Source organism: Dermatophagoides farinae, chromosome 2 (assembly GCF_024713945.1).
Source record: "Dermatophagoides farinae isolate YC_2012a chromosome 2, ASM2471394v1, whole genome shotgun sequence".
Taxonomy (NCBI): Eukaryota; Metazoa; Arthropoda; class Arachnida; order Sarcoptiformes; family Pyroglyphidae; genus Dermatophagoides; species Dermatophagoides farinae.
In genome coordinates, this window is record NC_134678.1 from 3,740,158 (window position 1) to 3,754,286 (window position 14,129).

The window sequence follows — 14,129 nt, forward strand, 5'->3', positions numbered from 1 at the left end:
TTTCCAATTTTATTTTTATCAATAACTTTAAAATTAATTCTGCAACTCTCTCACCAATAAAATCAGTTACAAGGTAATTTGTGAAAAAATGAAAAATTTTATTAGTTTTTTTTTATTGAATAATGTTTATGTCTCTCATTCTTCTTATGCAGCTATTTTGGTTGGTTCAACAGCTAATTTTGATTCCGAGAAAGGATATGCCGGGAGTGTCTCTTCTTTCGGATTAACAATTTGAACATTATCGGGCAACGGAATCTTGGGCCCTTTCTTTCCGGCATAATCTTGTTCCAACATGATTTTTACCTTGATGCCCAATACACCTTGTCTCAAAAGTACATGTCTGACAGCGACATCAACGTAATCGTTTTTAGGCTGACCAGAATGGATCATCCATCCGTCGACAAATTTCATACTTTTGGCTCGTTGACCACGAAGTTTACCGCTGACAACAACTTCACAGCCTTTGGCTCCAGATTCCATAATGAAACGAAGAACACCATAACAAGCACGACGTACAGCCAAACCACCAATTAATTTGTATCGTAGAGATTCACATTGCGCGATAGCACACAAACCTCTATCAGCGATTTTCAAAGCAAAAATCTACAAAAAAATGGAGGTTTTATATTTGTTAAAATAAAATTGAAACGTTATTGAACATACTTCAACTTTGTCTTCATCAAAATTGAATCTTTTTTGAACTAAAGATGTCAATTCACGAATTCTGCGACCTTTTTCACCTAGGACTGATTGTGTACGCGTGGCGAAGATAACGATTCGAGTTTTAGAAGCTAAAGTATAAACATCTAGACCACTGTAGCCATCTTCGGCCAATTCACGGCGCAAAAATTCATCCAATTCGGCACGAAAAACACCTTGATTCACAAACTAATAAACCAAATTTTTAATAAAATTAATTGAATCAAATATAGAAAAATACTTACTGTACGTTTTTTCGAAATTTCTTTCGCCATGGTTGAAAATAAAGAATTTTGTCAATGTAGAAATGATGAAAAATACATGTGAAGAATATGCATGCAATAGAGAAAGGAAGCAGAAACCAACAAAACAAGCACGAGCAACGCACACGCACACACACACACTCACATAAAACACAATATTTTGTGCAGCACATTTTTGAGTTCATTCATAAATATCAGTAACAATTTGAAACAAAAAAATTATTTTATTTCATGCTAATAAAAAACAATTTATTTTATAATTATAATTATTTAATATATAATTTTACAAAAATAATAATTTTGTATTGATTTCAAATTCAATCTATAAATGCTTCTGGGGGCAATGCATTTGCCTGTTTGAGTTTGAGAAAAACGTCGTATGCAACAGCAGGATTAAAACCATTCTCTTCAAGACATTGTATAGAAAATTGTCGATTCATTTTCGTTTCTTGTTTAAATTTTTGAATAATTTCTTCACGTTGATCAGTAACAGTGACTGGTAATTTAGATGCTGATGAACCAAATGTGACAGTTGATTGATTTGTAATAAGATTTGTGGTAACCATCAAATCTGAAGGCTTAAAATCAAAATTTTTCACATGATTATCTTTACTAGAAGATGATGCTTCCTTGTCAATCAATTGTTTGTATTCGTTAATTTGTTTTATCTGATAAAGAATTAATGAAAAAAATGAGAAAAATAAAGCAAAAAATAGACAAATTACCGAAGGAGTGGCTATCAGTAACATTTCATTCAGTATCACGAATCCATTGTTATGTGGAACCAAAAAGAAAGTTCTACAAAACGACCTGAATGAACTTTGCGTTTTAAAAGTCTCTTGTAATAGTCCATTAACGACGACATTGATGAATTCTTTGCTAAAAAATGGTATATCAACGTGAAACGTTTCCAGATGATGTTTTGTAATGGGCAATTTGTTCATAAATGAAACAATGTCTACATTCGAATTCTTGACCAATTTCACCCACTGACTTTCGTCGCGCAACTTTAGGAGATTATGTGAATCTTTCATTATAAGCTCATTTGGCTTATACATGCTATAAAAGCAATGGATGGATAAAGAAAATCTAAAAATCTTGAAAAATAAATTATAATAATGGACTTACGAATTGTTTGAAGCAATACTTATAGTGAACGTTGCTGAATCATGGTATGCGACCATCAATTGTTGTCGTGAATCCGAGTCATACATTCGAAAATATTCTTTTAAAAAACCAGTAATAAAAGTTTTCAAGCTTTCGTCTGGAATGAATGAACCCTGAAATTGATGGACATGTTAAATGTGTTGTTATTTTTTAGAAAATATGTCACCTTTGTTTCCGGTATGTTTTCAGCAACAGCCAAGTCGAAACCAATTTGATTTGGTAATGCTTCTTTGTCCTTAATGAAATCGAAAAAATAAAATGTTGAAAAAATATTGCATTTTCATTAGGAAAATTAATCTCACCAATGTTTTCAAGTTGCTAAATATCTTCCGTATGGCGCTAAGAACCAATGTTCATACATTTTAGAAAAACATTAAAAAAAAATATAATTTTAGAAAAATTTCATTATTTGAATTTGTTTTTTAGAGATTATCTATTAGAAATTGAAAACTATTCATAGTTGTTGTGATGAAAGAAAAACATTCTTTTTTCAGAAAATCTGAAGATTTTTGTATATTCTCAAACATTTAAAACGGACATGCTATTTTATAATCAATAATAATTGCTTTCCGACATCATGATTAATGTGAAGGAAAATAAACCCGTAAATATTCATAAAATGGAGTAAATGTCGTGCATAATGGCGTACAAAACCTTTTGATAGAAATTCAAATTTACTTTATATATGATGGCCATTTATTCGTATGGTAAATTTTTCTATTGAAATTTTTCAATAATCCAGTGATCATTTCGATCGATTGTTTTGAAATTTAGTAAATTATGAATTCTATCAGGATTTGTCGCATTAAAAGGCTTACAATTTGTATATAGGCGTTTTCTTTGTAAAGCCATTCTTTTTGATGGTCTAAAAAAACAAAATATTTTTGTTGTCGAACATTTTTCAGACAATTTATCATTTTGAATTTATCGGGTATAAGAAAAAATACCGGATTTGGCAATTATATTTATAGCATCAAAAACATTAAAATTAACAAGAATTCTATCGTAATGACATCATATGAAAAATGATGAATGAATGAATATTATTATTATAGGTGGCTGAATGTTACAAACCTGACATATGATGCACTACTTGGGTAATTGCTGATTAATGGATTCTCTTCTAAATCCAATTCCATGAGGTCAAGATGTTTTATATGGTCCAATTGTTCAAAATTGCTTATCTATAATTATAAAAAAAAATCAAATCAAACATGTTAGGCGAGCGAATGACTTGAAAGAAATCAATAATTACATTGTTTTTTGACAAATTCAACGCTTTCAATTGTTTAAGAGCTGACAAATTCTTCAATGGTTCCAAGATTTGTATTTTATTATCACTGAGATTAATGGCGATGGTATTGGGAGCATTTTCATTAATCAATCGAATGATGTTGGCAAGAACATTGGGGCGATTTAACATGATGAATAAACCTTGATTTTTGAGATGTTTACAATGACGAAATCGGCTCAAATCCATTATATTGGTTTGATGATCATATTGTGAACTCATTGCAATTTTAATGAATTCAAGGAATTGATCGTTCATTTGTATTACTGGAGGGGGCGTTCTTTGTGTTAATATGATCAAATTATGACCACTTTTTGTTTTTATCCGTCTACTCAGGCCACGCAACGTATCAGCTTTGTCTTGACCATTGACATGAAAAGAACAATTATTTTGTCCAATATGATACTAATAATAATAATAAATGAATTAAAAATTTAAACACAAAAACCAACAATTTAGTCAATAGACTTACATTATAAAAGATTATTTCATCATCCATATCATCTAAATTTTCTTTGAGTAATTGTTTGATATATGATTGTTCATATTTATGACCATTAGGAATGGTGACTTTGAAAAAATCGTCATCGCTTCGTCGATTATTTGCATCTTTATTATTATAATTTTGAGAACGATTATGGGATGTTTGATTATAATTACCGCCACTTGAACCGCGTAAATTTCGCCGTCTTGGACCCAATCGAACGTGAACGCTTGTTCTAGAAATGAATGAATTTAAAATTTCAGAATTAAAATAAAACAATATTACCGATTATCATGATCATTATACGATTGTTGCTGATTGTCATAAATTTGTCTTCTTCTATTATTATTTGACTGTTGTGAATTTTTATAATATTGTTGTTGTTGTTGCTGACGAGGTCTTCGACTCATCATGATTGAAATTTGGCATTAAATTTTCAGATAAATAAAAAAAATTATTGTAATTTTTAAATCATTGGTTTGTTGACGTTGGAATAAAGAGCTCAATTTTTTAGTTCTGCATGCATGCTCCATATCCTGTTCATATATCCCAGTACGATTTGATTCTATTTTTTTTGTATTCATTCAACTTGGCGCGTATTAAACGTAACAAATTCAATATATATCAGTAACGGTCATCCATGATGGGTTGAAAAAAAAAAATTTTTGTCGATCCGATTTGATTGATACATAATGACTTTTTTTGTAATACATTTGATTGTGAAATCAATCACCAGTGACCAATTGAATACAATCATTGACTTTTTTTTTCATTTCAACTTTATTATTATTGTCTGAAGATTTATGAAGAAGGCTTTTTAGTTTTAGTTTTTTTTCCAATCATCATCTCATTTGTTATTATTGAATTCTTTTGGGGCGTAAAATCGGCTATTTGTAAATCATTATTATGTTGAAACATATAAAACTCAAAGTTCCGAATGTGAATTATCAAATAGTCTTTTTGGTCATATGGTTGAATGCCTTAAAAAACAAAATTTGTACCGCTACCAGCTCTTGTCAATAGTAATGCCATGATCAGACCATGATTTTTCTTTTATATTTCGTTACAAAGTAACCAATTCTTGGAACAGCGCACGAGCGTAATATTCTCTTTTTTTTCTTGTTGGAACTTTGCAACTTGATTCAGCATACATCAGTCAGTTAGTTTTTTTTATTCAGTAAAGTAGTTATATTCTGGAACTTTTTTTCACTTGTCTAATATGTGGATGAGTTAAATGAAAATCATCTTAAAAAATCTTATTCCATTCTCTTACATCATCATGTTTTAAATACGTTGTCACATCGTTGGATTCCATTTGTGATTTGTAGTTGAATAACAAAAAAAAAAATTTTCTGGAACCCAATTGGTTGCTAGAATAGTCAGTGATTTTTTTTTCTGCATTTTGATTACATTGTGATTGAATTTTTGTTTCACTGTGTGTATTTTTTCTTTTCTTTTTTTTTTTGCTTCAGATAATATAATGAATCTATTCAGATTGTCGTGCATATTGATAACTATATTTGTTTGTTTCCAACTGAATATTTGTTCATCATTTTCATCATCAATACTTATTCTGATAGCATCATCGAATGAAAAGCAACAAAATTTTAATCAACATAGTGACAATGAATCATATGATCGTCGTAGACAAAATCCTGATTTTCATTCAATATCATATTTTTTGAATGAAAATTTCATATTAAATCATATCATTTCAAACGATTCTGTTCGTCACAATCAAAGCATTATCGATCACAAAAATTCAATAGATGAAGTTAATTCAGATTATGAAAATTTAGGGAATAAAAAAATGAATGAAAATTTTATTGATCAAGAACTAGAAAATCGATCATCTTATGATAATAATGATGATGATGGATCATTCGTTGAACATTTTGGCCTGATCGAAGAAGATTTACCGGAATTGGACGATTTAAATCTTCATAGTCATATATTTAATGCATTATTGATATTTTTCTACACTTTATTAGCCATTATTTCATTGGTTGGTAATGGGCTTGTTTGTCGAGTACTTTTAGCACCAAAACATTCATCATCATATACATTACCGGTTATGACGTCAAGTGGAACAGGTACATCAAAAATGTTGATTGTTAATTTGGCCATTTCGGATCTGCTGCTCACTACATTTAATATTCCAATGAATATTGTTCGTTTTGTTAGCCGTGATTGGCCATTCGGTTCTTTGATCTGTACAATGATGCCTTTTATACAATCTGTTTCGGCTTATTGCTCAGCATGGACAATGATGATCATTGCATTTGAACGTTATCGAAAGTAGGTGAAAAACATTTAATATGAAAATAAATTTTTGAATGAATAATAAAAATTCTGCAACACATTGATAGAACATTTTGTGGATCAATTAATTATCGATACTAGTTAAAATCTACATTCTCTGCCTTTTGACATTTAATTTCAAAATAGTTTTTTAATTGTCAAATAGAATGATCAATCATGGAAAAATTTGTTTATCCATATGAATAAAAAAAAAACTTGCTCTTTGTCAATTTGTGCGTGTGTGTCTGTGTGTTTGTGTAGAGGAATGCTATAAAAAAAACGTTGACAAAGTCAAATAAATGTGAAAAAACACGATTTTTTTTTGATTATCCTGATGAATTATATAGATAAATAAACATGGTGAAAATTCTACATGGCACATTGGGTTTTTTTTATATTTACGTAAAATCAAATTTTTGATTGGAAATTTGTAGCTTTAAGCTATAAAATATTCGAAAATTTTCATTAGATAATTTTTTTTTCCTGTCTACCAATTGTGTGTGATTTTAATTTCGAAATCATTACCACATTCATCAGACATATATAGTGACCATCATTTTATTTATACAAAAACACATGATAGATGATATTCATTCATTCATTTATTTATATTAACCATTCGATAGATGTATAGTTTTTGTTTTTTTGCCATTCTATGGAATCGGTATTATTATTTCAAAATCAATGAATTTTTTTTTGTTAATCAAACTTTTTTTCCATTCATTTAATATTGAAATTTTTGAATGTTATTTTTCCAAGAATTACATTGAATCCTGATTTTTTTTCTCATGATATGAACTTGAAATAAACAATAATAACAACAACAAGGCATATTTAAAATACACTTGATTATATTGGGCAAAATTATACGGACACAAATCATCAGGATGTTGTTAATTCCAAAATCCTTCTTGTGTGATTGAGTTATAATATAAATAAATTAATTAATGTTGATGATTCAGACACAAATGATCTCGATGTAGAATTTGTCTTTTCTGTATATTATTTCTCTCTCTCTGTGTGTGTGTGTGTGTGTGTGTGTATGTTATTATTCAAATATTAATCAACAGTAAATTGCGAAATCAAAGTTTACAATGTAAACTTCACATACTATAATAACTTTTTCTCGTAATAATGATGACGATGACGATAATGATGTTTACTTTCATTTTTAGTTTTTATTATCAATGATTAATGAATTTGAATTTAAAATGATTGAATTTTTTATTTTTATCTTTCATTATTCAAGAATTTTTCATCCACGTACAATGTTTCGTTTACGTAATCTGTATCGAAATAATCATTATAATCGTAAAAAAACTCAAAATAATAATGATCAAAAACAAAACAATCATCATAATACAAATTCTAATGAAAGTGGAAGCTCAGCCTGTACGAATGGACCAAATTGTTCGAATAATTGCATTAAATATTCTTTCTCCTCTTCGACCAATTGTGATCAAGTAGAGATATCGATATCGGCACCAAATGCTAATATTGATAATATTGATAGCATTATTTTACATAATAATAATATTCATCATAACCAAAATCCCCGGCAACAGCAGCGAATTTTTCTAAATAAAATCTCTCCCGATCTTTGTCCAACATTTCGACGAATTCTATCACATATTCGTTATTTTTGTTGTGCATATTGTTGTTGCTGTTGTCCAATTAAATGGATACCACCACCACCGTCTCTAAGTGATAAATCACCATCATCATCGTCAAGACAAATGGCCAAGTCAGCATCGTTGACATGTTCAAGATATTTTTCGCCATCGGCTATTGTTTCAATGATATGGATAATTTCATTGATTCTATCTATTCCCCATAGTCTATTCAGTAAAATTGTCCATCATGATTATGTGGAAATGACTAGATGTACTATAAACAATTTTCCGGATGAAAAAACTAAATATTGGTTGACAATCTATACTTTCATCACACAATATATTCTGCCCATTGGAATAACATCGTTCTGTTATTTACACATCGGTGTATTCCTGTGGCGTCGTGAAACAATTGGACTAATTTCTGAGCGTAAACGTTTATTATTGCTTCAACGGAAAAGAAAACGCATTCGATTATTGATAATGGTAGTGGCAACATTCGCATTATGTTGGCTACCATTAAATCTATATGTTTTGTTCACTGATCTAGGTTTCATCACACATCATCACATTCGTAAGTTTTATTTTCGTAAATTTTGTGAAATTTCTTTCAAAATTTGTTCAATTTAAAATTTTTATTTGTATTAAATGAATTTTCATTAGTTTTATTCTTCATCGTTCACTGGTTCGCAATGAGTTCTGTTTGTTACAATCCATTCATCTATTGTTGGTTGAATGAAATGTTTCGTCAGAAGATAACATCAATGTTGAAATATTTATTTTGGAATCCATGTGTTATAATATCGAATCGATTTTTCTGTCTTAATTATTGTTGTTTTTGTTGTTGGTGGTTACGATGGTGTAAACCGAATGTCTTCAATGCTGTGCCGGCAGTATCAACTGTTTGTGATCAAATTCATTCGAACAAATGTCGTACAAACAACAATCAACAACCGATCACATTGGAAAATGGCTGGAATTTCGAAAGTGATATACACCAGAATCCTGTTTCATTGGCATCTTGGTCAAGTACAACAAATAGTGGTAATACTACTGGACAACAGCAAGCCATATCTGAATTGATTTCAATGTCTGCATTTCTTGAACATCAAAATTCATTAAATAACCAAAATATTTTCAATAGTTTTGTTACGAAAGAACAACGTTTAGCATTGATGACCACACAAGCTGGCCGTCGTCGATACCATAGTGGACAATTAATTATGTTGTTGACAAGAGCTAATACATTCCAACAATCACGACAGCAGCAACAACAACCACAGAATCATTCACAACAACAACAAATGAATGAAATACTAGATCCAGAACCAATAACGAAAACAACATCACTTAACCTTAATTCATATTGTTCATCGTCAGGATCATCTGAAATGGATAATCATACTAATGTTTAGAAGAGACACACACACACACATAATAATATTACATCGACAAAATTTGTATATACAATGTTAAAACAAAAATCTTGAATCGATTTTCATCATAATTCCCAATACAATTATAATTTGTTATTAACAAATGTGAATCGCTTTCAAGATTCAAAAGTTTTTTTTTTGCAACACAAATCTGCCTTGTTTTTTTTTGCTCTCCTATTTTCTATTTATTTTTTCATTTAATCTTTTCAATGTATTGCAATCACAATTTTTTCCCTTGATCTATGATAATAAGAAATGAATTCTTTGAATTTGATATATATATATACGAAACGGGCAGTTGACGGACATAGTCACTAAAATGAATGGATTGAAAATGGATAGTGTCTATGATATAACGAAGCTAAACCGAAATTTTCTCTGTTGATAGGCGCACAAGTATATATTGGTATGATGAACATGTATCAAACATGTTGAAAATAAAATGAAATTCCTTGGAATGCGAATGAGATTCATCGCTCTTCATATCATCTTCAACAAATGGGGTTGTTATACGGGTATAAATAAACATCTTCATATTTGATACTCCATCAATATTATCGTTGGCTTGTCCAATTTCTTTAGTAGCCTAATTCAACTGAAAATATAAAAAATAATATGAACAGATGTATGTATGTGTATATAGAACAAAAATGACGAACACTAAGTTATTAAAAGCTTGACAACTAAAAGAAAAAACTGAGATTAAATAATCGTGTATCCATACCATATAGCCAAAAATGACAAAACAAAACAAAAGAAAAACAGAAAAATTCCTATGAAATACGACAATAACAGACAAAAAAATAATAAGAATATATCTATAGTGAATGAATCTCATAAATTAATCATCTTGTTAGCAATGGTTGTGTGGTAGGTGTATTCACTATATTAATATTATTATTTTTTTCATTCATTAATAATATTCACATTAGAATATTCTGTTGGCAAATCCATTGTGGTTAAAAAAAAATAGTAACAATGAAAAATCGGATAACAAAGATTTTATCTTTTGTTTTTAGGTTTTGTCATTATTTTCTCTAAATTTTAAAAGATAAATTCACATGATGAACAATACACTTTTAATAATAATAATAAACTGGTTGACAATAGTAATAGGATGAAAATTTCTACTACAATATACTTGAAACACTGAAAAACGAAAAAATGACAGTTTTTTCTTTGCCTTACCAATTCCAATGGTCCCTCATGTAAGGTTTATAATAACCACACATATAAGTCGACCAGCTTGAATATGTGAATTTTGGCCATCTCATTTATATCTTAGTTTATTTATATTTATGAACCAAGAATTTCGAAATAATCCTAAAATTTTATTCTGATTACTGTATTTTATTAATAATTAGCTATTGTCATGTTTGTTAGCATTCTAAAATTTTAACATCTTAATTGTATGTATTTGAATTGTTTTTTTCTATCTTTATTTCCTCGCCTTTCATTTTGTTCAATTTCTAATTTTGTATTTTTCATATTTCTGCTTTATTATATTGTTTATTTTAAAACAAGTAGTGTAGTTGATTTCAGTGTTTGCTTTGTCGCCCTTTATTTGTTAAATATAAGTTTTTTTCCGATTGAATAATGAATGAATGAATGAATGAATAATAATAAACCAGAAAAAAAGTATACATGATTCCCTTGACAAAAGTAAGAACTAATTTCATTTCTTATCATGAAAAAAAACAAAAACAAAAAAATTTCAAATAAAAAACTCTACACACGAATACTAAGAATCATCGACCTATAAATATATAGAATTAGTAATAGTAAGCGAAAGAGAAAAATTATTTGTCATCAACATTTTTACACTTATGAGATGATTAAAATCGAATGAAATATGAATCCATCATTGTATCAATATTTATATGTATTTGAGTCGTGTCTACAAATTTTTTCCTTGAAGTTTTCGTTTGAAAAACTAATACATTAATACTACGCTTAACGATGCCTCAATTAGCGCTGTTTCACGAAATAATAATTTAAATTTTTAGTACAGAATGATGATAGAAAGAATGTCATCAAAATTTAGTGATTTAAAAAAAAATTAATGAATTATTGAGATCGAATTCTTTTCAATTATTCAGTTTGCTGTGTATATATGATGATGACAAATGGCATTTCCAAAATTCCCAAAATACGTACAAACATATATTTGAAAATAAACATCGAAACTTTGTTATTATTATCTTTTTTTTATAGAATGTAATTCAATTCATTGCATTGATTTCAAGTTGACCTTGTTGTATTCATCTACTTTTTTTATTATTACTAGCTCATATTCGTGCCTGAGAAGGTTAAATTAAAACCATTTCAACAACCTACTTTTTTTCCTTGTATTTTTTTCGAAAGTAAAATAAAATCATTATCAAAGAGAAAAGATATTCGAGAATTTAGCTATAATCCTGATTCAATGTTATTATTAAAAAAAACAATGGGAAAAAAAGGTGGACAAAAAACAACGCTACCTCTCATTCGAGTCGATGGGAAAGTTTTGAACAAATATTATCTCATTTTCACCAGAATCATGTTAACAAATTTTGAATCGTGTGTTTTTTTTTCATTATTTTTTTCCCGAATTCACTGGTCAAAAACAATAGAAAATTCATACCCTTTGCTTATTCATGGTTTTTTTAACTCTATTTTCAGTGCCAAATTTTCCATTGAGATGTTGACTATATACTACATTATTATTTGGCATAGCAAACTAAAAACTGCAATTTTGTATCGAATTTTTGATGATTCGAAAAAAGTTTCTAATCAAATTTCGATTGGGAAAGCATGAACTTTTTACTATAATAATTTAGTTAATTTTTTTCAAATTCATATGATCCATGGGACACGGTGGTTTGGCCCGGTAAACAAAAAAAAAATCAACAAACAACATAAATAAAAAAAAATTATGAAGAAAAATTTCGTACACAAACTGAATTAAAATTTCTTCTTCATTTAAATTCTGAAATTGTGCATGGTTTCAAGTTTGATTTATGAACCGAACAATAGCAATGGTCAAAAAAAAATGAAAGGAAAAATGGAGGAAAAACAACAACAAGCAAAAATATCTCGAAAACATATTGTGAAATTGAATAAAAAAAATGATAAACTCATCATAAATAGGAAAAAGCCCTGAATTCTTACATTTTTTCCAATTCTTCAATTTTTCTATTCAAAGATTACCATTACAAAGATGTTTTTTTTTCATCTGTAGTGATAAGTAATTGTATTTATGTATGTAATCAAGAAATAGAATTATTATGAAAGATAAAAAAAATTATTATGAGGAAAATCGAATTACGAATCAAGTCTATAAGATTCATGATTATATATTAAAGAATCTGACAAAATCAACATAACAAAATTAGAAGAAAATCGTAAGAATCACTTTTTTATGTATGTTCTAAATAATTCTCTATGAATCAACAACAAAAAAAAATTTCCCTCATTCAATACGTTACAATCTCGAATTGAATTATTATAGATTTCCACCAATATGAATTGATTTAGAATATGAAACGTTATTTTTTGTCTTGAATTTTCAAAATTTCATCTGAATCACTGTTACTTCACACTGAGACAGAGAGAAAAAAAAATTTATTTATAATGATCTTTAACCTTTGTCACGATTGACGATGCGATTGACTTTTTGATTTAAATGGTCTCAATCTATAGACTTGAAATTTGATTCAATGGAAACTAATTTCAATTCATTTGTTTTCTATAGAAATATAGTAAACAAAATGGATAAAGAAAGATAATATTTTATAAATCATTACTGATAATTTGTTGATATAATGATTATAATTATTATATAATCTCATATTACCTAATTATTGTTCATATAATGTGATGATGATAACTATGGTAATTATTGTTGTTCTTGTTGAATTTTTAATGTTATATGACGTATACAAATTTATCAGACATCATATCATATTATGATGATGATATCACGTTTGAATGAATTAAGGCATCTGGTTTGCATTTATGATGATGAGCAAAATGGTAGGGAGAAATGGAAATAGAAAGAGAGAGAAAAAAAATATTCTAATGGTGTGTTCGTGTTTTCATGCATAGCATATTTAGCACATTATAATCATCATCATCATCATCATTATATTATAAATGTTTTTGCTAAATGAATGGATAGGTGCATGAAAAAAAAAATCAAATAGTCAGTCAAATATCAGACACACATTAATAAGAAAAAAAAATTCTGTTCAATGAAATAATACAAGTCCGTGAATGGCTGAAAAAAAAAATAAATGAATGAATTCAAATGATGATGATGATGATTTCTACATGATGAATTTCCAGTTTTTTTTTTGCATTTGTCTATTTTTCAGTTTTCAATTTAAATAATTATGATGTTAATATAATGAATTCGATGATGTAACATTAGAAAAAAATATATCGAAATGAAAAATTTGAATATTTGTTATATCTTTTTGTCCAAGTTTATAATGATCAGCGGCATTATTCAACATAAATGTCATCATCATCATCGCCGTCGTTATCGTCATTATTATTATTATTAAATATTGCATTATTTCTGTATATCACAAAATTAGAAGACGGAAGCAAAAACAACAACAACAACAACAGCAGCAGCTGCATAAAAAAAATTATATCAATAATACTTATGGTTGAATCGATTCTGATGATGATGATGATGATGATGACGATAATTGGTACATTACGAATTGGAACACTTATAAAATTGGTATTTTTTTCCTATATGTCAAGATCACAATAATGTCGAAATTTTAGGATTCTTTTTTTTCCATGTTTTTATTATATCATCATTATATTTACACATCCAAATTAAATGGAAGTCATTGCAAACATTCTTTTAATAATAATCTT

General features: G+C 28.3%; 3 protein-coding genes across 4 annotated transcripts; 1 reads left to right on the plus strand and 2 right to left on the minus strand.

Moving 5' to 3' along the window:
* Positions 1-77: 77 nt before the first annotated feature.
* On the minus strand, positions 78-1,119 carry RpS3 (ribosomal protein S3). The gene is made up of 3 exons (XM_047064161.2): positions 945-1,119; positions 664-888; positions 78-603 (listed from the first exon to the last, which is right to left on the minus strand). The coding sequence occupies exons 1-3, from the start codon at positions 972-974 to the stop codon at positions 145-147; spliced, it is 714 nt and encodes a 237-aa protein (XP_046920117.1). The 5' UTR covers positions 975-1,119; the 3' UTR covers positions 78-144.
* A 65-nt stretch (positions 1,120-1,184) lies between these two features.
* Positions 1,185-4,427, minus strand: LOC124500108 (nuclear RNA export factor 1). 2 transcript variants are annotated; one of them, XM_075728366.1, is made up of 9 exons: positions 4,190-4,427; positions 3,893-4,139; positions 3,385-3,825; positions 3,204-3,313; positions 2,432-2,468; positions 2,296-2,364; positions 2,091-2,242; positions 1,688-2,021; positions 1,185-1,540 (listed from the first exon to the last, which is right to left on the minus strand). In XM_075728366.1, exons 1-9 carry the CDS (start codon positions 4,315-4,317, stop codon positions 1,280-1,282), a joined length of 1,779 nt encoding a protein of 592 aa, XP_075584481.1. In that variant the 5' UTR covers positions 4,318-4,427; the 3' UTR covers positions 1,185-1,279. The 2 variants fall into 2 exon arrangements, with proteins under 2 accessions (XP_075584481.1, XP_046920105.1); XM_047064149.2 differs by having other exon boundaries at positions 1,185-1,630; positions 4,190-4,426.
* Positions 4,428-5,058: 631 nt separating this feature from the next.
* On the plus strand, positions 5,059-9,530 carry LOC124499508 (uncharacterized). Its single transcript, XM_047063423.2, has 3 exons — positions 5,059-6,202; positions 7,455-8,392; positions 8,482-9,530. Exons 1-3 carry the CDS (start codon positions 5,385-5,387, stop codon positions 9,231-9,233), a joined length of 2,508 nt encoding a protein of 835 aa, XP_046919379.2. The 5' UTR covers positions 5,059-5,384; the 3' UTR covers positions 9,234-9,530.
* Positions 9,531-14,129: the final 4,599 nt, after the last annotated feature.

Coding starts and splice junctions, on each gene's coding strand:
- LOC124499508 (XM_047063423.2), top strand. CDS start 5,385: ATGAATCTATTCAGATTGTCGTGCATATTGATAACTATATTTGTTTGT. Junction 6,203..7,454: donor GCATTTGAACGTTATCGAAA/GTAGGTGAAAAA, acceptor TCATTATTCAAG/AATTTTTCATCCACGTACAA. Junction 8,393..8,481: donor CATCACACATCATCACATTC/GTAAGTTTTATT, acceptor AATTTTCATTAG/TTTTATTCTTCATCGTTCAC.
- LOC124500108 (XM_047064149.2), bottom strand. CDS start 4,317: ATGATGAGTCGAAGACCTCGTCAGCAACAACAACAACAATATTATAAA. Junction 4,140..4,189: donor TATAATGATCATGATAATCG/GTAATATTGTTT, acceptor ATTCATTTCTAG/AACAAGCGTTCACGTTCGAT. Junction 1,631..1,687: donor TACTGATAGCCACTCCTTCG/GTAATTTGTCTA, acceptor ATTCTTTATCAG/ATAAAACAAATTAACGAATA.
- RpS3 (XM_047064161.2), bottom strand. CDS start 974: ATGGCGAAAGAAATTTCGAAAAAACGTACA. Junction 889..944: donor AAATTTCGAAAAAACGTACA/GTAAGTATTTTT, acceptor TTGGTTTATTAG/TTTGTGAATCAAGGTGTTTT. Junction 604..663: donor TTGATGAAGACAAAGTTGAA/GTATGTTCAATA, acceptor ATTTTTTTGTAG/ATTTTTGCTTTGAAAATCGC.